At 38.3% G+C, this 27,598-nt stretch overlaps 1 protein-coding gene across 5 annotated transcripts in view; it reads right to left on the bottom strand.

Annotated features, from left to right (window-relative positions):
- TP63 (tumor protein p63) overlaps positions 1–27,598 on the bottom strand; it is a 300,635-nt gene that overhangs the window by 131,066 nt on the left and 141,971 nt on the right. For all 5 annotated transcript variants that reach the window (XM_055110786.2, XM_055110784.1, XM_055110783.2 and 2 more), the window contains one exon: positions 27,440–27,572. In XM_055110786.2, the coding sequence (XP_054966761.1) occupies positions 27,440–27,572 (133 nt within the window). The remainder of the gene's footprint in view (positions 1–27,439; positions 27,573–27,598) is intronic.

Genomic DNA, 27,598 nt, shown 5'->3' with positions numbered 1-27,598 from the left:
TTTTTTTAGATGAGGTCTCGCTATGTTGGCCAGGCTAGAGGGCAGTGGCTCCATGGCACACTGCAGTCTCAAATTCCTGGGTTCAAGTGATCCTCCCCACTCAGCCTCCCAAGTAGCTGGGACTACAGGCATTCACCATTGCAACTGTCCACCATTGTTTCTTAAAAACCTATTTAGATGTGCTGGGTGCCCACCATAGCCACATGGAGACACAAGAGGAATCCTAGCAACATAGAATTCAGAAGCAAGAGCATGGAGATTTATCCATTACAGACTATAAGAAAACTGAGTATTCACCTAGCCCAACTCCATGCTTTCACGCATAAGGAAAGTAAGCCCAGAGGGGGAGTTATTTGTTCATGAACAGAAAACAATTAGTGGCAGCAGCATGAAGAACAGAAGCCAAGGCTCCTGGCTCCTAGGCCAATGCTTTTTCAACAAACTGCTGTTCCTTTAAAAATGCAGAGGACAGGCCAGGCGCGCTGGCTCATGCCTTTAATTCCAGCACTTTGGGAGGCCGAGGTGGGCGGATCATGAGGTCAGGAGATCGAGACCATCCTGGCTAAAACGGTGAAACCCCGTCTCTACTAAAAATACAAAAAATTAGCTGGGCATGTTTGGTGGGCACCTGTAGTCCCAGCTACTCGGGAGGCTGAGGCAGAATGGCGTGAACCCGGGAGGCGGAGTTTGCGGTGAGCCGAGATTCCCCCACTGCACTCTGCCTGGGCAACAGAGCGAGACTCTGTCTCAAAAAAAAAAAAAAAAAAAAAAAAGCAGAGGACAGGATATTTACAAAGCCCCAAATTGAAAACCCCAATTTTCCTTTTTATGTCAAAGGACTTCCAAAGAACTTAATGTTACTTGATGAGATTAATTCTTGGATCTCAGGGGGAAAAAAAACAATATACTGGGATACATTTGTTTCTCGTATCAATTAGTCACAAAACTGATTTTTTGTCTGCTCTATATTCCCCTTAGTTTTCTATCAAACCATAAAATCTCATCAAGCAGCTGAGTTGTCTCTTTTCCTAAACAGGCTTATTGCTAAAAAGTGAATAAAATATCTTGGTTAAATGGGAAACTGGCTGCATCTATTTAATTCAATAGCAAAGATGGTTTCTGCTGATTCCTTTCATCTAGGGCAGCCAACATCACTAAATCCGCAATGCTCCAATAAAGCTTTGATTACAGAAAAATCATCTGATACCCCACCCAGACATCTAAAAGAGAGTTCTTTTTTAAAAGCCACATTTTATAAGCCATCTAGTTCTAATTTTAAGAAAAGCAGGTAGGAACATTTGCTAGAACAAAGTGCACTCAATTCCAGGACAAAGCATGGGTTTTATTTCTAGTTTATTTTCTGATTCATTACGCTGTGCCACTGAAGTACAAAGATGAGATTTTAAAATACCTGGGCTCTTTCTACCTCTTCAAGAGGATGTGGTGAGAAATGACTTGAATAATATCTATTAAGAGCTCCCAGCTTCTTGGGAGGATGATAAGTAAACACAATGAAGTTAGAACTATTTTTTTTAATCTACAAGTGAATTGTATGTCTTTCCTAAACACAATGGATAACTTTAGTAGACAAAAGAGACTAGAATTAAGCTTACGTCCCTGCAGACAATATACTCCTGATGAGCACCCCAGTCAGCCAACCTATGTCCACCAAGTAGACAGCCAAGGGAACATCTTCAAAATAGCTCCCAGTCAAAAGCTTATACTGCACACACTAAGAGTATGACCTACGTGTGTGTGCGTGGGTGTTTAAATTTTTACCTTTTACCTGATGAAGACACCTGTAATCCTCCCAGTCAGAAATAAGCCATCCAGCTATTGGTTTTATCAGCTCTGTTTGTATTCTGGCATTTTATCAACATGGTTCTTGTTTCCTAGGTAGTGGGATATGCACCTGTATTCCTCGTTAGACTGAAAACTAAAGAGACTCTCATTTTCCTCTATTCTTACTCCAAGAAATAGCATTTAGTCTATTCTGAATGGACATTGGGAAAGAAAAAGTAGACAATTAATAGGGCCTTATCTGCAAAGAACAGTGTGCCAGAGGGACTTAATCATAATCCCAAGACACCCACCTCTTTTGACAATGAGCATACAAGGGTGCAGAGTTTGAGGTCATATGCATGCACAGGGACCCGGACACCCCCAGCCACCCATCCTCTAATTACCACAGTCAGCTCAGCAAGAGCACCAGGTTATAGAGTATTCCTATTTTTCTTTAATTGACCCTCAGCTGTTTGTTTATTCCCATATAATTTATCTTGCTGTAGGGTTCACATCAAACCAAGCTGACTCTCCTCCCATTGCACATTCTGTCAAAGTCATGTTTACACTTAAGTAAGGGTTGTCACACTGATGGCCATATATATGTTCTGCACGTCTAGTACACTTTTAAAAATTAATTTAAATACTTTCGATGAGTCAAGTATTTTTTAGCTCTAAGCATCACCATTTCATGTCAGACTGAGTGTTTCACACATTTAAGCTGGCAGCCTATTTCCTAACTACCTTAAACACAGTTCGTCTTCCCAGTATAACCTCTCCCCACCTCTTTCAAGTGACCAGGCTATTTCCTGAGCTTTCAAATACAAATGGTGATCAGAATTTCTGCTCTTTACAGCTTTACTTTCCTCTGGCACTTAGCAATCTCTACCTTGACATGAGTTGTTTGTATTGTCTCCTGTCCATAACAAACTAAGAAATCCTTAGGGGCAGAATTTGCTTTTTGTTTATTAATTCATTCTCCACATTGCCTCCAGTTTAGCAAGCATCAAACGTAACTGAATGTAGGACCACTGAGCTGCGTGATGAAAAATATATCACGCTCTACATTATTCATATAGAGTTTGGTATAAAATACTGTCTCTAAAGTAATATAGCCCAGCAGTACCCTCCTTTATTATTATTATTTTTTAGAGACAGGGTCTTGCTCTGTCTGTCATGCTAGAGTGCAGTGGCACAGTCAGGGATCACTGCAGCCTTGACCTCCCAGGCTCAAGCAACACTCCCATCTCAGCCTCCTTAGTAGTTGGGAATACAGGCATGCAACACCATGCCCGGATAATTTTTAAATTTTGTTTATAAAGACAGGGGTCTCACTAGGTTACCCTGGCTGATCTTGAACTCCCAAGTTCAAGCAATCCTCCTGCCTCGGCCTCCCAAAGTGCTGGGATTACGGGAATGAGCCACCACACCTGGCAAGCAGTCCTTGTTAATAACAGAACTCTGGTCTGTTGTTCAATGATGGATGCCCATTTATTGTCTTTTCTATCGATCCCTCAATATTTCAGCAGCAAATATTTTCCCAGGTACAATAATTTAGATCATTAATAATCTAGTTTATTGACTTCATATCTGTCTCCTCACCCACTCTAAGTTGTAGGCAGTGATAGACTCAGCTCGTTTAAACTTTGTACTCCTAGCAGAGTGTGTTGAACTTAGCAGATACTCAGTAAGTGCTTCTTGAACTAATAAGTACACAAGCTTGACATTTTAGTTCTTTTGCCAAGGAAGAGATTTTCATGAGAATGCATTTAACATCTTACTTATAAAGATACATGTAGCCAACCACTGAATAATCATATTTAATTACTATTTTAAAGTATTACATTTTACCTTTTAACTTTTTAAACGATAAAACCCAGCAGACCCTTCCACATGTTTTAAAATGAGTCACAGTCAGAAATAATTATCTTAGAGATGGGTCTAGAAATTTCTTCTCTGTCATTATAGCTGTATACCTTTGGGCCTGAGGACTAAACTCTGACATTTTTTCTTTCTTGCCCCAAAAGCTATCTAAGGGACCTGGGGAGTCATGCCTTACAAACCATAAAATCCCATCACAGGGGTTTCACTGAACCTTAAACACCATGACTTATTTTCCATCCTGACTCTGACATACCAAATAACAGATAAAGAAGCCAACAAAATATTTTACACCAAAATATGTTTCTTTGCCATATTTTGAAATGGCCCTAACAGGCAGCCTTTGTGGGGGGAAATTTGCATCTGTAAAGAATCTCTATTAACATTAACTAGATCTTTCCTCTTCCAGGTCCTCCCAATCCTGAAGAAATTAACTGAAAGTCTAGTATATTTTAAAGTTCTGAATAGGAAACATTTGCCATCTGCTGTGGTTTGGCTCTGTGTTCTCACCCAAATCTCATCTTGTAGCTTTCCTATTCCCACCTGTTGTGGGAGACACCCTGTGGAAGGTAATTAAATCATGGGAGCAGGTCTTTCCCATGCTGTTCTCGTGATAGTGAATGAGTCTCAGGAGATCTGATGGTTTTAAAAATGGGGGTTTCTCTGCACAAGCTCTCTCTGCCTGCTGCCATCCACATAAGATGTGACTTGCTCCTCCTTGCCTTCAGCCATGATTGTGAGGCCTCCCCAGCCACGTGGAACTGTAAGTCCAATAAACCTCTTTCTTTTTTAAATTGCCCAGTCTCGGGTATGTCTATATCAGTAGTGTAAAAATGGACTAATACAGTAAATTAGTACCAGAAGTGTGGTGTTGCTGAAAAGATACCCAAAAACGTGGAAGCAACTTTGGAACTGGGTAACGGGCAGAGGTTGAACAGTTTGGAGGGCTCAGAAGACAAGATAATGTAGGGAAGTTTGGAACTTCCTAGAGACTTGTTGAATGGCTTTGACAAAAATGCTGATAGTGGTATGAACAATAAGGTCCAGGCTGAGGTAGTCACAGGTGGAGATGAGGAACTTGTTGGGAATCGGAGCAAAGATGACTCTTGTTATGATTTAGCAAAGATACTGGTGGCATTTTGCCCCTGCCCTACAGATTTGCAGAACTTTGAACTTGAGTGAGATAATTTAGGGTATCTGGTGGAAGAAATTTCTAATCAGCAAAGCATTTAAGAAGTGACTTGGGTGCTGTTAAATGCATTCAGTTTCAAAAGGGAAACAGCACAAAAGTTTGGAAAATTTGCAGCCTGACAATGCAACAGAAAACAAAATCCAATTTTCTGAGGAGAAATTTAAGTTGGCTGCAGCAATTTGCATAAGTAACAAGCAGCCTAATGTTAATCACCAAGACAATGGGGAAAATGTTTCCAGGGAATGTCAGAGACCTATGTGGCAACCTCTCCCATCACAGGCCTGGAGGTTTAGGAGGAAAAAGTGCTTTCATAGGCAAGCCCAGGGTGTCTGTGCTGTGTGCAGCCTAGGGACTTGGTGCCCTGCATCCCAGCCATTCTACCTGTGGCTGAGAGGGGCAATGTAGAGCTTGTACGATGGCCTCAGAGGGTGCAAGCCTCAAGCTTTGGCAGCTTCTACATGGTGTTGAGCCTGTGTGTGCACAGAAGTCAAGAACTGAGGTTTGAGAACCTCCACCTAGATTTCAGAACATGTATGGAAATGCCTGGATGCCTGGGCAGAAGTTTACTGTCAAGGCAGGGTCCTCATGGAGAACCTCTATTAGGGCAGGGCAGAAGGGATATATGGAGTGGGAGCCCCCACACAGAGTCCCTACTGGGGCACTGCCTAGTGGAGTTGTAAGAAGAGGGCCAGTGTTCTCCAGACCCCAGAGTGGTAGATCCACTGACTGCTTGCACTGTGTGCCTGGAAACACCACACTCAACACCAGTCCATGAAGGCAGCCAGGAGGGAAGCTATACCCTGCAAAACCACAGAGGCAGAGCTGCCCAAGGCCATGTGAACCCACTTTTTGCATCAGCGTGATCTGGATGTGAGAGATGCAGTCAAAGGAGACCATTTTGGAGCTTGAAGATTTGACTGCCCCACTGGATTTTGGACTTACATGGGGCCAGTAGCCCCTTTGTTTTGGCCAATTTCTCCCATTTGGAATGGCCACATTTACCCAATACCTATACCCCCATTGTATCTAGGAAGGAACTAACTTGCTTTTGATTTTACAGGCTCATAGGCAGAAGGGACTTGCCTTGTCTCAGAAGAGACTTTAGACTGGGGACTTCTGAGTTAATGCAGAAAGGAGTTGAGACTTTGGGGGACTGTTGGGAAGGCATGATTGGTTTTGAAATGTGAAGATATGAGATTTGAGAGGGGCCAGGGGTGGAATGAAATGGTTTGTTCTGCATCCCCACCCAAATCTCATTTTGTAGCTCCCATAATTCCCTTGTGTTTTGGGAGGGACCCAGTGTTAGAGGATTGAATCATAGGGGCGGGTCTTTCCAGTGCTGTTTTTGTGATAGTGAATGGGTCTCATAAGATCTGATGGTTTTAAAAACAGGAGTTTCTCCACACAAGCTCTCTCTTTGCCTGCTGCCATCCACATAAGATGTGACTTGCTCCTCCTTGCCTTCCGCCATGATCGTGAGACCTCTCCGGCCATGTGGAACTGTAAGTCCAATAAACCTCTTTCTTTTGTAAATTGCCCAGTCTTTATCAGCAGCATGAAAATAGAGTAATACAACAGCTACTGTCTCTGAGGGTGGTCACCTATGAGACTTCATCTACATAATAAGAACTGTGGCCTCCACAACTCCTTATCTCAACTCAGACACTCCTTTCTATTGACTCCATGTTTTAAAATAAACAGTTGCCAATTAGAAAATCTTTGAGTCCACCTATGACCCATGAGCCCTTAGCTTCAATTTGTTCCATTTTTCCAGATCATACTAATGTATACCTCATATGTATTGATTGATATCTTACATCTCCCTAAAATGTATAAAATCAAGCCGAAAACCAACAACCTTGGGCACATGTTCTCAAAACCTCTTGAAATTTGAGGGCCATGGTCACTCATATTTGGCTCACAATAAACCTCTTCAAATATTTTACAGAGTTTTCCTCTTCCTTGACAGGTTAGTCACTTCCCAAAGCCCGAGTTCTCTCCCCTCCCATAAAAATATATACTAAATCACTTGATTGTACCACTGGTTCTCAAACATCTGAATCACCTGGGGGGCTTATAGAAAGATCGCCACTCTCAACTTTCCCTCCAGTTTCTGATTCAGTAGATCTGGAGTGATATCCAATAATTTGCATTTCTTAACAAGTTCTTAGATGATGCTGATGCTGCTGGCCCTGAGAACACACGGTGAGAACCACAGAATTAAACTATATAGGAGTTCATTCAGCTCTGACTTCATTATCATGCTAAGATTTAAACTCAAGTATATTGGTGTGCTCAACTGCAAAGCCCACGCTCTTAATCATTAGACTGGCAAAGGGAATATTTCATTATGTTATCATTACTGAATGACACCCAAATAAACAAAATTAGCAAGTAAAATAAAGTTTTCTTGTGAGTTCTCTGAAACCTGAACAGACAAAAGAGTGTTGGCTTTCGTAAGAAGTCTGTCTGGTTCAAAATCCTGATCTTAGTTTGAAGAAAACTCAACCTTGTCTAGTTTCAAATGGGAAATGATGGTCAAGTCATATTTCACAGCCTGCCAGTGTCAGCAGTGGAACATATCCAAGGCATGCAGCACCAAAGTATGTTAGTGGCAACCAAACTGTATGGGTCTGCAGAGACCTCAACTCTTGCCTCCGCAGAATAAAGAATGCAACTGAGGGGCATAAGGCAGAGGGAGAGACCAAGACAAGTTCTAGAGCAGGAGTGAAAGTTTATTAAAAAGCTTTAGAGCAAGAATGAAAGGAAGTAAAGTACACTTGGAAGAAGCCAAGCAGGTGACTTGAAAGATCAAGTGCCTGGTTTGACCTTTGACTTAGGGTTTTATATGTTGGTGTACTTCTGGAGTCTTGCATCCCTTCTCCCCTGAGTCTTCCTTGGGGTGGGCTGTCGACATGTGCACTAAGGAGGGGCTGCATGTGCAATGTGTTTACTCGAGTTGTATGCATGCTCACTTGAGACCAGGGGCCCCCGGCCCCATTCCATGGACTGGTACCAATATGTGACCTGTTAGGAACTGGACCACACAGCAGGAGGTGAGAGGTAGGCAGGCCAGTGAGCATTACCACTGGAACCCCACCTCCTGTCAGATCAGCGGGGGCATTAGATCCTCACAGGAGCACAAACCCTGTTGTGAACTGCTCACGTGAGGGATCTAAGTTGTGTGCTCCTTATGAGAATCTAACTAATGCCTGATGATCTGAGGTAGAACAGTTTCATTCCCAAATCATACCTCCACCCACTCTCTGTGAAAAATTGTCTTCTACAAAACTGGTTCCTGGTGCCAAAAAGATTGAGGACCACTGCTTGAGGTGTTCTCACTTTACTAGGCTGAATGTTCCTAGAAGGTCATATACTAGTTAAACTCTGCCATTTTGCCCCTTAGTACACATGCTTGAGCCCATTCACCCAACTCCTGAGGTCTTTTTGGGAAGCTGCTGATCACTAGTTTAAGGTTTTTTTTCTACCTGTTGGGAGACTGCCTTTCCCTGGTGCTGGCTGCAACCACGAACAATTATTAATATTATTTGAGTGAAATAGTGTAACAACTGCCTGACCATCACCTTATGGTCGTCTGAGATTGCTGGTGAGGGTTGGGGGTAGGGGGTGGAGCCCTCTCCTGTCCTGCTCATGTCTGACTAGCTACCTACAATAACACTAGTGTATCTTCAAATAATATCATATTTTTTGGAAAAACAAAAATACAAATCTGTGTAGATTTTTTTCTTGTCCTGCATCAGTAATTGCTCTATTTAGGATTAATAATTCACTGTTTCCAAATTTAACACAGTCTAAAGAGTAACAGCAACAACCATTTCCACTGAGGACTGGCCACAGGCAGTGTGTTATGCTAACATGCCTTATCTCAGTTATCAGAACGGCTCTTCTATAGGATGTCACCAATATCAATCCTGATCCTTGTTTTGCAGATGAGAAAACTGAGGCTTAGAAACATTCTGTAGTTCACCCAAGGTCACCCAAATACTGAATAACTGAGCTAGATTCAAACACAGGCAGCCATCTATCTCTGGAGCCTGACCTCTTCACACCACCTCTGATAATAGCTGGAAAAATGGGTCTAGAAATCCAGAAAGTTGGGTGTAGCCCTGGTTTTCTTAAAAATGCTTATCAGAAATGTTGGAGAAGTCACCACTGATGAACTTGGATCTTAATAGTTTTCTCATCTACTAAAGGTTGGACTAGAATTAGCAGGTCCAAAGTTCCTAAATATAACATTGTAGAATTTTTCACGTTTTACAGATTGAAACTATATATATATATATATATATATATATGTATATTTTGCCAAAGGAAAGGACAGATGACTAATAGCATGAGTATTACTTCAAACAAATCAGATTCTTTTTAGCCAGCATGATAGGATTTCCACCTGATCAGTTTTTAAGAGGATGCAAGGTCAGAATCAGCTCCTGTGTTTCTGCTGAAATCCCTTTCTGTTTATCTGCCCTCTTCAACTTTGTCATTCCGAATGCATACAGTCTGAGCACAGTGTCTTAAGTAACATTGCTGAGGTTACACCAAAGACAGGTGTTAAGGGAACTATTTCCCTGGGGCTATCATTTCCAACTCTCCCTCCTTAAAAAGAGAGGGAGGAGACAGAAGGAAAAGGGTTTCTTTTCAGATTAAACACAGCAACTGCAAACACCTTCCCCTAGGCAATAAATTCTCTGCCAGTGCATACTGCAGTTTACTCAAACACCAAAGCAAAAGGCAAACAGCCCCTTTTGTAAGGGAAGAACTGTCACCTGTCAAGTGATATTTGTGAATTTCTAGAGAATAGAAGAAAGAAAACTCTTTCCCTTATTTTATTAAGAAGGCTGTTTGTTCAGGGTTTGAAATGCATACTTGTGTTTAAGGTAAAGTCCCCGACTTGGCACTCTTTAACAAAGTGCTGCCTTCCCATTGGCTATACTGTACAAAGAACAGAACAGAGAAACAGTCTGCTCTTATGGGGACACCGGAATTCAGTCTAAACGGAGTGAATATTGAGCTACCCTATAAGCCACATAGGTAGCTACAAATCCACTTTCCAAAAATTAGAGGATTTTTGCTATGTGAAATATATTTTCTTATTTGTTTAATTAATATTTACAGAACTCATACCCAAAGCCTATTTGACACAAATTATGTTTAAATGATTACTTTAATAGTAGAAGCCAAAGGGATGAAAGCATTTGGGATACTAAAAGCAAGGGTTAAGAAGGAAAAGGGGAAAATATTATGTCCATTCCCATGTTCAAGATTAACCTTAGGTGAAAGTCTCGAAATAGACTTTGTCTAGCCCTCTTTTACCACCTCTTCACTCATATTATTTCCATCCCAGCTAGGTCTGCTCACCCCACTCCTGGATACTCCATTCTTCAAGATGTCTTACTCACCTCCAGCCAAAACTACTATCCCTTCCATAGACCACAATCAAAGGTATATCGAGACACTATTGCAATTTGATGGCAGACAACTAGACAGGCCTTCAGTCACCTAAAAGTACTTGCATGTTTCAAAGAGGAGACTGTATCATCCAATTGATTTCAAGTCTATAATCAAATTGATTTCAGGCCACACTTTTGCACAGTTGGTGGGAGTGTAAACGGATAACAAACATTAAAAAAACAAGATTCATGAAAAGAAGTTTGGTTAGACTCATGTTTATACAATTTTACCCAATAATTACACTTCTAAGCATATAGCACAAGAAAATATTTAAATTTTTTTTCTTAAAAACATGTGAGTAGAATGGCTAAATAAACCATGGTATATGTACACAATAAAATATAATACATAATGAGGAAATTTAAGTTTTGAAGATTAGTAAATAAAATGTTTGCTATAGAATGAAAAAAGTATATTATAACATTTAGTATGACACGATCACAAATGTTTTATTAAATCTTTTCTAGAAAAAAATTTAAAACCCCAAAAATGTTCATAGTTATTATCACTGGTTTGGGATTTATGTCCTTTTGATACTTCTGAAGTTATTTCAGTTGTATTGCTTTCATAATGTGAGAAATGTATAAATTGATATTTTATTATAAAAATAAATACATATTTACCTTCCTCACAGAGCTTTGAGGAAAAATGGTACAGAGAGACAACCAGCAAGAATGACAATTTATATTCGGCTGTATATTTATGCACCAGTAACTCTGAATGAAACTCACCAATAAAGGTATCACCACAATTCTCTGAGATCAATGAGAAATACTGTTTATCCATACAAATGAGGAAGAAGCAGCTCATAAAGATTGTAAAGGTCGCACCTAAATTAGTGCAGACAGAATTTCAACTCTAGTATGTCTGAGTACAAATCCCATGTTACAATTCTAAAGTAAATCAGACATCATAAAGCCCTAAAAAAAAGCAGCAGCCTTTAATCAAATCTGCCTACACTGAATTTTAGTGGTTTTCTGGGTAACCAAAAAAGTGGATACTCAACATGGGGGAAAAGTAGGGAACTTGAAAAGGAACAAGAGAATGTATAGGAAGAACAAAAGGAGGATGATAATGGCAGTGTGAGAGTGGCTCTAGGAGCCTGATAGAGACCAACGTAGGAAGAGAAGAGAAGGAAAATAGAGATGCTTTCTTTGTAGTGAGCTTGATATTGGTGTCAGACTTAAAGTCAAGTGACACTGTGAATCCCAGAAGTCTAGGAGACCAAGACACATAGAAAATGATTGCTGTTTCTATGACATATCAGAAATCAGATCCTTTCAACCTTCTTGATCTAGGAAAAGGCACACGGCAAGGAGGATTTAGAGTGTTTAAGTGACTCACCTAGTAATATTGTTAACCAGCTCCTTGCAGCCTGACTGGAGTTGGGTCAATGTATTTTTCAGTAGGCCACTGATATGTTCATACAATACGTGTTTAATATCTATTTAAAGATCAAAATTTATCAAATGAAGATTTAAAATAATTGGCATATCAGAAAGTTTTATAATCCAATTCTATATAGAAAATATAATTTGTTCAAATTGAGTTATATGTGGGTGATTGTGTACGTGTACATGCACATGCATGCAGATGCAAGGATGGAGGAAAGAAGGAAGAGAGGTATTAAGGAAATATTTATAAAACTTTGATCAATTCAAAATTTAGCAAACTAGAGCTTTGACCTGGTTTATGGTCCCAGTTAGAAAAAACTCATCTGATAAAGAGGTGCATGCAGTTCTCTATTCTTCTTGCTAATGTCCAGGCAAAATGGTAGCTTTGGCATAAAGAGCAACAGCAATAATAAATATTATAGTCAATAAAATAGACTATTTTTCTCTTGAGTTCTTTACTCTGACAAAAGTAAAAATTATAAGCATCTGATGAAGTTTTCAATGTACAGAAATATATACGAGTATCACATAAAGGTGTGAGGGTTATAAAGCCAATATTATGGTAATGTTTCTACCTTCCATTTGAATTTGTAAAATAGTGATTCTCAGCAGACTATGAAATAATGAATTTCTATGAGATTTCTAGAGCCATCACTAAAAATATGAGTGATATAGCCAAAACTAAAATAGACAAATTAAAATTGAATACTAAAAATAGGTTAAATAATTTTAAAAGAAGTCAGTATAAAAAGAAAGCGAGGAGCACAGGAGGGAACCAATAGAAAACTAATAAATGGTAGTCCTAAAAGTGCCATATTGATAATTACATTATATGTAAATGATGTAAATACACCAATTAAAAGACAGGAGCTATCATAATGCATAAGAATGAGCCAACTCTGTATTGTCTAGAAGAAACTCATTTCAAATGTAATGATAAAAGTAGGTTAAAAATGATAAAAGTAGGTTAAAAGTAAAAGGAGAAAAAATTCACCTTGCAAACATAAATCAAAAGAAAGCTAGATTTGCTGTATTAATATTAATACAGACTAAAGTAGACTTCAGAATAAAGCAATTATCAGATATCAGAAATAAAGAAATATTATATATTAATAGAAGAGTCAATTTATCAACATCTTAACAATCTTAAATATGACATACCCAACAAGGGAGCTTTAGTATACATGTAGTAAAACCTGACATATTTGATAGGAGAGAAAGACACATTCATAATGACAGTTGAAGAATTCAACCCTCTTTTCTCAGTAATTAATAGAACTAGTAGACAGAAAATCAGAATGGATATAAAAGAACTGCACAATACCACAAATCAACTATATCTAATTGACATTTATAGAACATTCCACCCAACAGAAGCTCATTAAACAGTCTTTTCAAGTGCCATAAAACAGTCATCAAGATAAACAATATCATGACTCTAGAAACAAACCCTAATAAATTAAAAAATTTTGAAATCATACAAAGTATATTTTCTGACCATAATGAAATTAAGCTAAGTTAGTATAGAAAGGTAACAGAAAATGTCCAACTTAGCAATTAAACAAAATGCTTTGAAATACTTATGGGTCAAAGAGGAAGTCTCAAGAAAAACTAGACAATATTTTGAACTGAACAAAATAAAAAATAAATATATCAAAACGTATTGTATGCAGCTAAAGCAGTGTCTAATAGAAAACTTATAGCAATGAATGGTAACATTAGAAAAGATGTCTCCACTCAATAATATAAACTTCTAATTTAAAAAACTCGAAAAAGAAGAAAAAACATAAACCCAAAGAAAAAGAAAGCAAATAAGGCCGGAAATAATCAAGTTGAAAATGGAAGGAGAGAAAAACAGTGAAACCGATAAGCTGACCAAATTCTTTGAATGATAAATAAAATTGATAAACCTCTGGTAAGACTGAGAGAAAAGAGAGGAAACGCAAGTTAACAATATGGTAAATGAAAGTGGAAGATATCATTACAGATTCCACTTACATTAAAAAGGATAATAGCCAGCACAGTGGCTCACACTTGTAATCTTAGAAATTTGGGAGGCTGAGGTGGGAGGATTGCTTGAGCCCAGAAGTTCGAGACCAGTCTGAACAGTGAACACGGTGAAACCCCATCTCTACAAAAAACTACAAAAAGTTAGCCGGGTATGGTGGCACATGCTTGCAATCCCAGCTACTTGGGAGGCTGAGATGGGAGGATCAGGTGAGCCTAGGAGGTTGAGGCCGCAGTGAGCCAAGATCATGCCACTGCACTCCAGCCTGGGTGAAGAGGGACACACTGTCTCAAAAAATAAATAGATAAAATAAATAAAATAAAAAATATTCCCAATAATTTGATGTAACTCAACAATTTTGATGAAATTAACCAAATCCTCAAAAACCACAATTCACCAAACTCACCCAAGATAAAATAGATAATCTCAGGATTCTTATAACTATTAGATAATCAAATTCATAATTAGAGTGTCCCAGAAAAAAATCTTAGGCCCAAATGGTTTCATTGTTGAATTATATCAAATATACAATAAGATATATCAATTCTACACAATTTTCCCCAGAATATAAAAGGGAGGACATAGGCATGGGAAAGATTTCATGATTAAAACACCAAAAGCAATGGGAACAAAAGCCAAAATTGACAAATGGGATCTAATTAAACTAAAGAGCTTCTGCACAGCAAAAGAAACTATCATCAGAGAGAACAGGCAACCTACAGAATGGGAGAAAATTTTTGCAATCTACCCATCTGACAAAGGGCTAATATCCAAAACCCACAAAGAACTTAAACAAATTTACAAGAAAAAAACAAACAACCCCATCAAAAAGTGGGTGAAGGATATGAACAGACACTTCTCAAAAGAAGACATTTATGCAGCCAGAAGACACATGAAAAAATGCTCACCATCACTGGCCATCAGAGAAATGCAAATCAAAACCACAATGAGATACCATCTCACACCAGTTAGAATGGTGATCATTAAAAAGTCAGGAAACAACAGATGCTGGAGAGGATGTGGAGAAATAGGAATGCTTTCACACTGTTGGTAGGAGTGTAAATTAGTTCAACCATTGTGGAAGACAGTGTGGCGATCCCTCAAGGATCTAGAACTGGAAATACCATTTGACCCAGCCATCTCATTACTGGGTATATACCCAAAGGATTATAAATCATGCTACTATAAAGACACATGCACATGTATGTTTATTGCGGCACTATTCACAATAGCAAAGACTTGGAACCAACCCAAAGGTCCATCAATGATAGACTGGACTAAGAAAATGTGGCACATATACACCATGGAATACTATGCAGCCATAAAAAAAGGATGAGTTCATGTCCTTTGCAGGGACATGGATGAAGCTGGAAACAATCATTCTCAGCAAACTATCACAAGGACAGAAAACCAAACGCCGCATGTTCTCACTCATAGGTGGGAACTGAACAATCAGAACACTTGGACACAGGGCAGGGAACATCACACATCAGGGCCTGTCAGCAGGGTGGGGGCTTGGGGGAGGGATAGCATTAGGAGAAACACTTAATACAAATGATTAGTTAATGGGTGCACCAAACCAACATGGCACATGTATACCTATGTAACAAACCTACACGTGGTGCACACGTACCTTAGAACTTAAAGTATAATAAAAATTAAAAATAATAAAAATAAAAGGCACTTGACACCAAACAAATACAGAAATTCCACCAAGGATCATAAACAATACGATCAAGATAAAAATGACTACACATCCTAACTACTACTATCGTCTCTCAATGGTGGGGTTAACTATTATTTGCTTTATAGTTTCCTTCCTATCAGAGTCCAACGTTTTATTACCTTTTTGGATCCTCAATATTTTTTAATTGATACATAATATTTTACATGTTCATGGGATATATGTGCTATTTTGTTACATGCATAGAATGTTCAGTGATCAAGTTAGGATGTTTGGAGTATTCGATACCTTGAGTATTTATCATTTCTATGTGTTGAGAACATTTCAAGTCCTCTCCTTTATCTACTTTGAAAATATATAATCTAATGTTGCTAATTATAGCCACCCTATTCTGCTATTCAACATTAGAACTTATACGTTTTCTATAATGTATGTTTGCACACATTGACCAACCTCTTTTCATCATCCCTTTCCAACAACACATCCTACCCAGCCTCTGGTATTTATCATTCTACTCTCTACTTCCATGAGATAAATTTTTTAAGCTCCTACATATGAGTGAGAACTTACAATATTTGTCTTTCTGTGCCTTATTTCACTTAGCATAATGACTCCCAGTTCCATCCATGTAGCTGCAAATGAAAATATTTCATTCCTTCTTTTTTTTTTTCGGAGACAGAGTCTCACCCTGTCACCCAGGCTGTAGTGCAGTGGTGGGATCTCAGCTCACTGCAAGCTCCACCTCCCAGGCTCAAGCGATTCTCCTGCCTCAGCCTCCTGAGTAGCTGGGACTATAGGCGCCTGCCGCCATGCCTGGCTAATTTTTTTGTATTTTTAGTAGAGACGGGGTTTCACCTTGTTAGCCAGGATGGTCTGGATCTCCTGACCTCATGATCTGCCTGCCTCGGGCTCCCAAAGTGCTGGGATTACAGGTGTGAGCTACCGTGCCTGGCCTTCTTTCCTTTTTTATAGCTGAATAGTATTCCATTGTGTATATATACACCAAATTTTATTTCTTTATTAATTGATGGACACATAGGTGAATAAAATTGCAATAAACATGCAAGTGCATGTATCCTTTTTGATATACTGATTTTTTTCCTTTGGATAAATATTTGGTAGTGGGATTTCTGGATTTTACAGTAGTTTTTAGTTTTTTGAGGAATCTCCACACTATTTTCTGTAGTGGTTGTATTAATTGACATTCCTACCAACAGTGAATAAGAGTTCCTTTTTCTCTGCATCCTCAATAACATCTGTTATTTTTTGTCATTTGAAAAATAAACTAACTGGCGTAAGAGGATATCTCATTTTGGTTTCGATTTGCATTTACCTGATGATTAGTGATGCTGACATTTTCATATAGTTATTGGCCATTTTTACATCTTTTTTTGAAAAATATCTTTTCATATCTTTTGATGTCAGTATCTCATTTTTACAGGATTATTTATTTTTTTTACTGTTGACTTGAGTTCCTCATATATTCTGGATATTAGTCCCATGTTGGATGAATAATTTCAAATATTTTCTTCCATTCAGCAGGTGTTTCTTCATTCTATTAATTGCTTTCTTTGCTGTGCAGAAGCTTTTTAGTTTAATAGCCCCATTTTTAGTTTAAATAGTCCCATTTGTCTATTTTTTTTTTTGTCTGTTCTTTTGCGGGCTTAGCCATAAAAATCTCTGCCTAGACCAATGTTCTGAAGTGTTCTATGTTTTCTTCTAGTAGTTTATAGTTTTAAGGCCTTACATTTAAGTATTTTATCTGTGTTGATTTTTGTATGTGATGAGAGTTGGGGATCTAGTTTCATTCTTCTGCATATGAATATCCAATTTTCCCAGTACCACTTATTGAAGAGTGTGTCCTTTCCCCAATGTATGTTATTTGTGCCCTTGTTGAAAATCAGTTAGCTGGAAATATTGAATTTAATTTTGGATTTCCTATTATGTCCCATTGGTCTATGTATCTGTTTCTATACCAATATCATGCTCTGTTGGTTACTTTAGGCTTGTAATATATTTTAAAGCCAGGTAGTGAGATGCCTCCAGTTTTGCTCTTTTTCCTCTAGAATGCTTTGGATATTTGGGATCTTTTTTATCCCATATGATTTTTAGGATTTTTTTTTTCTGTGAAAAACAATATTGGCACTTTGATAGGAATTGCTTTGAATCTATAGATTGCTTTGGGCAGCATGGTCATTTTGACAATTTTCATTCTTCCAATCCATGAGCATAGAATGTCTTTCAATTTGTTTCTGTCCCCCTTTTTTTTTTTTTTTTTTTTTTTTGTAGTTTTCCTTGTAGAGATATTTTGCCTTCTTGGTTAAATTTACTCCCAGGTGTTTTACTTCTGTAGCCATTGTAAATGAAATTGCCTTCTTGATTTCTTTCTCAGCTAGTTTGTTATTGATGTATAGAAATGCTACTGATTTTTGTATTTTGATTTTTGTATCCTGCAACTATACTGAATTCATTTATCAGATCTAAGAGTTTTTAGGAAGAGCGTAGGTTTTCTTAGATACATCATCAGCAAAGACAAACAATTTGACTTCCTCTTTTCCAGTCTGCATGCCTTTTATTTCTTTCTCTTGCTTGACTACTCTGACTAGGACTTTTCAGTACGATGTTAAATAGGAGAACTAGAAGTGGCCTTTTCTTGTTCCAGTTCTTAGAGGAAAGGCTTTTAGCTTCTCCCCATTCAGTGTGATGTTAGCTGTGGATTAGTCATAGATAGCCATCATTATGTAGAGGCATGTTTCTATATTGGTCTGTTCAGGTCTTCTATTTATTCCTTATTCAACCTTAGTAGGTTGCAATATGTCCAGGAACGTGTCAATTTCTTGTCAGTTTTCCAGCTTGTTAGTATATAGTTGTTCATAATAATCTCTGATGATCTTTTGTCGGTGATATATTTTTCATTTCTGATTTTGTTTATTTGAGTCTTCTCTTTTTATCTGGGTTAGTCTAGTAAGTGGTTTATCAATTTGGTGTATCTTTTCAAAAAGCCAACTTTTGGTTTTACTGGTCCTTTGCAATTTTTTTAGTCTATATTTTGTTTAGTTCTGCTCTGATTTTTACTATTCTTTCCTTCTGCTAATTTTCTATCTGGTTTGTTCTTGTGTTTCCATTTCCTTAAGGTGCATTGTTGGATTGTTTATGTGAAATCTTTTTACCTTATTGGTGTAGGCATTTATTACTATAAACTTCCCTGTTAACAGTGCTTTTGTTGTATCCCATAGATTTTTGATACGTTGTGTTTCAATTTTCATTTGTTTCAAGAAATTTTTTAATTTCCTCTTTCTTGACCCAATGGTCAGAAACATGTTATTTGCATATATCTGTACAATTTACAAAGTTCCTCTTGCTATTGTTTTTCTAGTTTTATTCCATTGTTGTCTATGAAGAAACTTGATGTAATCTCAATTTTTAAAAAATTTTTGAGACTTATTTTGTGTCCTAATATATCATCTATCCCTAAGAATGTTCCTTGTGCTGATAAGAAGAATCTGTATTCCGTAGCTGTTGGATAACATGTTCTGTAAATCTCCATTAGGTCAATTTGGTCTAATGTGCAGTTCAAATCCAGTGTTTCTTTCTTAACTTTCTAGATGATCTGTCTAACGCTGTGAGTGCAGTGTTGAAGTTCCCAACTATTACTGTACTGAAGTCTTTCTCTCCCTTTAGATCTAATAAGATATGCTTTATATATATGGGTGCTCTGGTGTTGAGTACATAAATGTTTAGAATTGTTATATCCCCTTGCTAAATTGATTACTTTATTATTACATAATGACCTTTGTTTCTTTTTTTTCTTCCCTTAAAATCTGTTTTATCTGACGGAAGTATAGCTAGTCCTGCTAGCGTTTGGTTTCCATATGCATGAAATGCCTTTTTTCATTCCTTTTCTTCCATTTTTTCTTCCATCTTTCAATCTATGTGTGTCTTTCCAGGTGAGATGAGTTTCATATGTGTGTGTGTGTGTGTATATATATATATATAATATATTGAAATATATATTTATATATTAATAGATATTATAGTTGGGTCTTTTTAAAAATCTATTCAGTCTATGCCTTTTGAGTGGAAAGTATATTCCATTTAGATTGAAGGTTGTTATTAATATATGAGGACTTATACCTGCCATTTTATTAATTACTGGTTCTTTTGTGTAGTCTTTGTTCCCTTATTTAACAGTTGGTCACTTTATGTTATCTTATATGTTATATGTGCTTTGATTATTCTTTTTTATTTTTTTCATAATTGTGATTTGGTTGTTTTCTGTAGTGTTAACATTTGAGACTTTTCTTTGTTTTTATGTTTGTTGTGTCAGTGTTGTTTATATTTTTATGTGTTTTCTTGATGGTAGATATCCTTCCTTTGCTTCTGGGGTATAGGATTCTCTTAAGCATTTCTTGTAGGCCCATCTAGTAGCAATAAATTCTCTCACCTTTGGCTTATAGGGAAATATTATATCTTGTTCATTAATGAAGGATAACTTTGCTGAGTATAATATCCTTGACTGACATTTTTTTTTTTCTTTCAGCACTTAGAATATATCATTCTATTTGCTCCTGGCCTGTGGGTTTCTGCTGAGTAACCCACCCTTTGTCTGATGGGAGTCTCTTTATAAGTGACAAAATTTTTATTTATTTATTTATTTTTGCTGCTTTTAGAATTCTTTGCCTTTTGAAAGTTTGACTGTAACGTGCTGTAGAGAAAACCTTTCTGAACTGTGTCTATTTGGAGAGTTCTGAAACTCATATCTGGATATATAAATATCTTGCTAGACTTGGGATATTTTTATGAATTATTTTGTTAAATAGATTTTCTAATCCTTTTATTTGATTTGGAAACACCAAAAATTCTAATGTTTTGTCCCTTTGAGGTATCTTATATGTTATGTATGCTTTGATTTTTTTTAATTCTTCTGTTTTCATTTTTATCTAACTGTGTTATTTTTTAAAAACCTGTCTTCAATTTCTGAGATCCTTTCTTCTGCTTGATCTAGTCTATTGCTGAAGCTTTCAAATGTATTTTGGATTTCACTTACTAAATTCTTCAGTTTCAGAATTTCTGTTGGGCTTTTTTTTTTTTTTTTTTTTGAGATGGAGTTTTTGCTTTTGTCACCCAGGCTGGAGTGCAATGGTGCAATCTCAGCTCACTGCAACCTCCGCCTCCTGGGTTCAAGCGATTCTCCTATCTCAGCCTCCCGAGTAGCTGGGATTACAGGCATGTGCCACCATGCCCAGCTAATTTTTGTATTTTTAGGAGAGACGGGGTTTCACTATGTTGATCAGGGTGGTCTCAATCTCTTGACCTTGTGATCTGCCCACCTCAGCCTCCCGAAGTTCTGGGATTACAGGCATGAGCCACCATGCCCAGCCTGTTTGGTTCTATTAATGATATCTATCTCTTTGGTAAATGTCTCATTTATATCCTGAATTATCTTTCTGACTTCTATTGCTTTTTGGTATTCTCCTATATCTCACTGAGCTTCTCAGTATCAATATTTTGAATTTAAGACTTTAATAATTTTTACTGGGATCTATTGCTGGAGAATTATTGTGTTCCTTTGGTGGTGTCATATTTTCCTGCTTTTTCATGCTTCCTGTGTCTTTATATTGATATCTGCACATCTGGTAGAATAGTCATTTCTTACAAATTTTTTTTGAATTTGCTTTCATAGAAGAGGACATTTTCCTGAAGATATTATCTATGAAATTAGATGGGTAGGCAATTTTGGCTTTTATTCTCAGTACATGCTGTCCTGTAGCCTCTGTATAATATCTTCAGTTGTAAACAGCATCAGCAGTGTCTATGATTTCCCTTGTGGCTTAGGGTGTGGTTGTTAGTGGAGGCTGTAGTGAACTTTTGCTGGGTTTTAGACACCCGGTAGGCCAGCCTTTGGACTCCTGCAGTAGCAGCAGTGGGCTGAGTGTGCCTGTCCTTGGACCCTAGGGCAGTGTACACTGGTACCATTGTTAGTGAGTCCAGGCAAGCCAATTTTGGGAGTCCCAGGTGGCTTGCTCAGGTGGTTGGAATGGCAGTGGAAAGGTAGGTGGGTAGGCAGGTTCTTGAGCCCCTGGGCAGCTGGCATGTCATGGGTGATGGCATTAGCAGTGGCAAGACAACCCTCTGGGACCCAAATGTTCCACACTGGTATTGACAGTGGCTGTGACAGCCTGGGTGGGCCAGACCCCAGGCCTGCAGGTGATGTGTGTAAGTTGGTGGCAGTTATGGTGGTAGCAGCAGTGGTTGGGTGGGCGTGACCAGAAGGAATGCTCGGGTGCCAATGGTGGCACACTGAAATGGGCAATTTTCAGGCCCCTGGATGGTGTCCCTGGGCACTGAGGGGTAGGGCCGAGTTGGGCGAACCTGTCCTTAGGCCCCCTGGTGGTGTGTGCGGGCACTGGTTGTGGTAAGCAGAAGCAGGGTGATCCCCTGGGAGGCCAGCACAATATTCAGGTAAGGGCCACAGCAGCTACACCATAGCTCTTCTACTGGGAAGGAAATAGCTGCTTTGAGAGTGTGTTCTTTGCTTGCATCTCAGCCCCACCATAGTGGCGGCAGCTGCGGGCAGTGAGATTTGTCCTGAGGTACATGAAAATGTGTCGCTGCTACTCTGTTGGGGGGTGAAGGGGTCACTGCCTGTGGCTTTTGCCTCAGCCTTGGTGGTAGCCATTCCAGGCAGGGAATGTCAATGGTGCTTGAAGGATGTGGAGATGCATGGGCTATTGGGCACCAGGGTAGGATGCAGTCTGGTGGAGGCTGGGTTTTTGAAATGGTGTCATGCTGCAGCTGCTTACGACTCAGAGGTTTGTGGGATTCAGCATGAGCTCTCTCTCTGGAGCAATACTGTTGAGTAGTCTTCAGCTCCTTGTATTAGTCTCAGGGCCCATGATGGTCAAAGGGCTCTCCTTTGGCTAGGACTATAGGAGTCTGTGGTGGGAATGTGGACTGTGAGGGGTCTCCCACTTACCCTTGCCCAATATTAGGGAGCCTCTCCAGGCTCCCAGCTGATCCCTCACATCCCTTTCTTGTTTTTGATGCTTCCTGTCACTTCTCTGTTGAATTCCAGTTTTTTCCCTTAGATAATCTATTCAAAATGTGACAATCTACTTGCCATTTTGGCTCCTCTCCATGGAGTAGGTGCCTATGATGAATCCAGTCAACCATTTTGAAGACTCCTTTCTAAAATTTTAAAGGCTATAAAATTTTACCTGGACTTACCATTTTAGTTATTATAAACAATGCTGCAATGAAGCCTTCATTTCTGTGTGTGTGTATGTGTGTGTGTGTTTGTGTTTGTAGGTACTTATTTATATTTGAATAGGTTTGTGGAATATCTAAAACTGGAACTTACAGGCCAAAGGGAAAGTGTCTTTAAAATTAAATAAATTAGAATGGACAAATTGCCTTCCAATGTATTATTTCGATTTATACTCTCATAAGAAATGAAAAGATTGCCTGTTTCTCAACAATCTCACTAGCATTGGTTATTATCATTAAATTTTTTGCTGATCAGAAAGATATAATTAATCTCATTATTTCAATTCCCTAATTTTTTATTAGTGGAGAATCTGAACACTTTGAATCTGTTAAACATTTGTACATTAATCATTTGTGAATTACCTTATCTTTTTCCAATTGGGGAAATTTATCTCTCTTATTAAATTTTGAATATTTAGTTTATTGGGGTTATTAAGCTTTTGTTATGAATTATAATTTTTAAAGTTTATGTCTTTTTAATATAAACTTTTCTTTAGTCAATTTTTTAGTCTTATCTTTTAATACTTATGAGCATCACATTATGTTTTTATAATCAATTATTTTTATAACAGTTACCCAAACCTGATTATTTTTCCTTTCCCTGTTTTGATCAATTTGACTCATATTTTAAGGCCTAAATAAAAAAATTACCTTCTCTGCAATGTGTTGCCAATCTCAGGCACACTAAATCATTCCTTTTTCTGTGCTTTATAAAAACACATAAACACATATATCTAACTACTTTTCATAGGTAATTTTATACACATTTGCCTTTTCTGCTGTGTTATCGTCTTCTCAAGGATATCATGATCTGTGTCACAAAGATCATAGGTGCACAATTGTTGTGGCTAGACCTACTGTATGTGCTTGAAATATACATGAATCTTGGATTATATAAGATGTAGGGCACTATGCTAAGGGCTGTTGCCTAAGCCTTTCCAGACACAAATAGGCTACGTAGATATTGGTCTTTTGATACTTAGAGCTGAAGCCTCCTCACATATATCTGGGATGATTCAACAAGTATTTACAAAAAGGAATAGTTTTAAATAATTACCACCAACTCTCCAGGGAAAAATCCAATACAGGTTAAAAGGGTTTCCTTCAAAGTTTACAAGGAATAAAAAAAAAAATTGCGAAAGTAAGAGTTACGTAGTTAGCATCAATCAATCTGGAAGAACTTTTAAGTGTTAATATTATTATCTACCTCATGAAGACATGACCGGCATGCTTACACAGTCTATGAATAATACAAAGATGGGATATACAGTAACTTTTTTTTTTTTTTTTTTTTGAGATGGAGTTTTGCTCTTGTTGCCCAGGCTGGAGTACAATGGCACAATCTTAGCTCACTGCAACCTCCACCTCCCAGGCTCAAGCGATTCTCCTGCCTCAGCCTCCTGAGTATCTGGGACTACAGGCACCCGCCACCACGCTCGGCTAATTTTTGTATTTTTAGTAGAGACGGGAATCCACCATGTTGGCCGGGCTGGTCTTGAACTCCTGACCTCAGGTGATCCACACACCTCGGCCTCCCAAAGTGCTGAGATTACAGGCCTGAGCCAATGCACCTGGCCTAAAGTAATATACTTGACAACAGAATCAAGAACCTAGAAGTTCCTTGAAAACAGACTAAAATGTCAAATTTTTTGGAGAGACTCCACTCACCTTTACTTACTAACCCAATGGAGTTCATTTTTCAGTGATACTAAAATAATTCAAATTAAGAAGGCACACATTCTCTGCAATTCAAACATCCTTTGCTAACAATCAGAGCAAAACATGGTGATTCCGTTTCATGGCTAGTTATTAATGTTTAGGTTGTATCAAAAAATCAGTAAAACTGGGTTAAATTTCTCAATTTCGAGATTTCTATCCCTAAGAATATGACATGTTTTTTCATGTCTATAAGTTCTTGTATAGTGAGAGAATGCTTGGCTACGATCCTTACTTAATGAATATTATATTTAAGAGGAAAGTAGTTTATTTGCAGACTTTAGGAATTATTTAGCTATTAACCTATACATGGAAAAGAGAAAAGAAAATATGCTACCAAGTAATGGGAAAAAAAGACTCTCACACCCGTTGTTGTAGCAGTTCAGAAAGACTAAGAATCTAAAAGGATCCTACTCCCTACTTTCTAAACCAGAACACTAGCTATTAACATCCTGGGTAAGTTTACCATTTTTCCATTCTTGTTATCCAACTCGATTTTTGTGGCCTTCACACATGGACATATATGAGAATATAAAAATGTTGGAATAGTCATAAGGCAAGAGAAGCCCCAGGATTTCTATGTTATTAGGAATATCTCAGGGTTTGTTTGTTTTTTTTCCCACAGACAGAGCAGCCACAGATAGGCAAGTTTATTCAGTTAAATTCTTTCTCACTCTACCTTTATGTTCCTTTCAATACAGATGCCTCCAAGTGCCCTATTTCATTTACCTCACTGGCAAAACCTCATTTGTTTTCATTTTGTCTTTTAGCTCTCTCCGAATCTCCTACTATGAGGACCTACTATGTACCTTCAAGCACTGGACATGACAAGTACAGCCCTGTCCTACTTTAGAGAAAAATAAACAACTATAACACTGTGTAAGAAGTAATTACTAGGCATTAAGGGACAAATAAGAATTATCCAGAGACGAGAAAAAATGTCAATGGTATCCTCAAGGAGAACATCTCCAAGAATACAAGGAAGTAAGAAACAACATGGCACATTAAGACAATACATGCTAAAAACAGGTGTGGTGGCTCACGCCTGTAATCCCAGCACTTTCAGAGGCAAAGGCGAGTGGATCACCTGAGGTCAGGAGTTCGAGACCAGCCTGGCCAACATGGTGAAACCCCGTCTCTACTAAAAATACAAAAATCAGCCGGGTGTGGTGGCACATGCCTGTAATCCCAGCTACTCAGGAGGCTGAGGCAGGAGAATCGCTTGAACCCAGGAGGCGGAGGTTGCAGTGAGCCTAGATTGTGCCACTGCACTCCAACCTGGGCGACAGAGGGAGACCCTGCTCATAAAAAAACAAAAAACAAAAATCAAAAAACAAACAACAATAAAAAACTACGTGCTTCAGTGTGTAAGAGAAAATTCTTCATTTTTTAACTTCTTTAACTTTTTGCCAACTTTTATGAGTCCAAGACTGAGAACAGAAAACCCCTGGAGAGAATACAATAACAGGTTTTCCTAGGCAGATCCTATCCATCAACTTAAGAGATGATATTTTTATGAAAATTGGGAATGTCCTAATTTTTAAGTAACTGTCAAATCAGAGTTTACACATATTTATGTTGAATTATGATATAGTCCAAGGCCTTGAATGACCTTCCCCTTGGAATTATTTGATAGTTTCATTTCACTGGCTCAAGGATTGAGAACTATATCTGTATTGGAATGAAAGGAGTCAATGAAAAAGTGTATTTTTCCCTAATGAAATTAGTGACAAAGCATCTATGTATCTGCAGAGTTATAACTTTCTGTTTTTGTTTCCTCTTGCCTTTCTCCAATTGACTTTCTTCTCCCAATATTAAGCAGTACATTCTATATCCAAAAAGCACATAGCAAAAATTCCAGTAAAACATATCAAACAAGGTAAGGCATTTTAAAATCATTCCCCTTAATCTTGTCAACAGATACTCTATGACACCCCACTGTCTAGCTTCCCCCGACTAGTTTTCCAGACATTTTTGATAGAAAAGATAGCAGGACTTGTGTGGTAAATAAATGATTAAAAAAAAAAAAGAAAGAAAACCCACCAGCATTATGAAACTGCACAAACACAGGAAATCTAAACATCGCAGGAAGGTGTTTTAATATCATTAACGCATTAAACTCCTTAGCTTACCTGGGAAGTATGTAACACCTATGATCTCACCACTTTATAAATGAGGAACTGGGGCCTAAGATCACGAGTGACTCAGTGGTATAGCCAAGAAAAGCCTGTTTCATGTATTAGTTTTTTTCCTCCCTCTTATTCTGTTACCAGGTACTTAAACCTGCATATGCACATAGAATTCACGTGCATAAATTCCTCCTGCATTAAAGAAGGATAGAGAAGTTGTTTGTCATAGTAGGAAGTGCCCTGGATAGGATTCAGATCTAAAAATCTGATTCTTTGCCAGCCACAGTGGCTCACACCTGTAATCCCAGCACTTTGGGAGGCTGAGGTGGGCAGATCACAGGAAGGCGAGAGTTCGAGACCAGCTTTGCCAACATGGCGAAACCCTGCCTCTCCTAAAAATACAAAAATTAGCCAGGTGTGGTGGTGCATGTCTGTAATCCCAGCTACTTGGGAGACTGAGTCAGCAAAATCACTTGAATCAGGAAAGCAGAGGTTGCAATGAGCTGAGATCATGCCACTGCACTCCAGCCTGGGTGACAGAGTGAGACTCTGTCAAATAAATAAATATATAAATAAAATAAATTTCTGATTCTTTTGCTGTCCCTACCAGCTAGAAAGCCTTGAGCTGGTACCATCTTTTCTAAATTGGGGTTGACGTGAGGAACAATCAAGATAAAAGATGTAAAGAATCTCCCTCCCCACACGGATGGAAACACATATATTATAGATATTTGAGGCAGACCCAGAATCCATAATCCACACCAAATCTTCTCTCAGCTAACAACGTAGACTCTCTTCCCAAAGGCCTTGGCCATTCAGAGCCACCTGCCTTTTCACACATGACTGAAAAGACAGGTTTAACAGAGCTATAGATAGCATGGCCCAAAGACTGAAGAGAAAGCCTGTGCCACTCACCCACATGGGGTCACTCAGGTCCGAGTCCTGCATGCGGATACAGTCCATGCTAATCTCAATCTTGTTCGTTGCACCATCTTCTGATGGTTCATCCACAAAGTTCAAGTCAATGGGCTGAACTGAACATATAGGCCTAACACATAGGAAAGAAAAAAGTGA

This window comes from Pan paniscus, chromosome 2 (genome assembly GCF_029289425.2).
Source record: "Pan paniscus chromosome 2, NHGRI_mPanPan1-v2.0_pri, whole genome shotgun sequence".
Classification (NCBI taxonomy): Eukaryota; Metazoa; Chordata; class Mammalia; order Primates; family Hominidae; genus Pan; species Pan paniscus.
The sequence above is the reverse complement of the archived record's forward strand: the minus strand, read 5'-3'. Positions and strand labels throughout refer to the sequence as shown.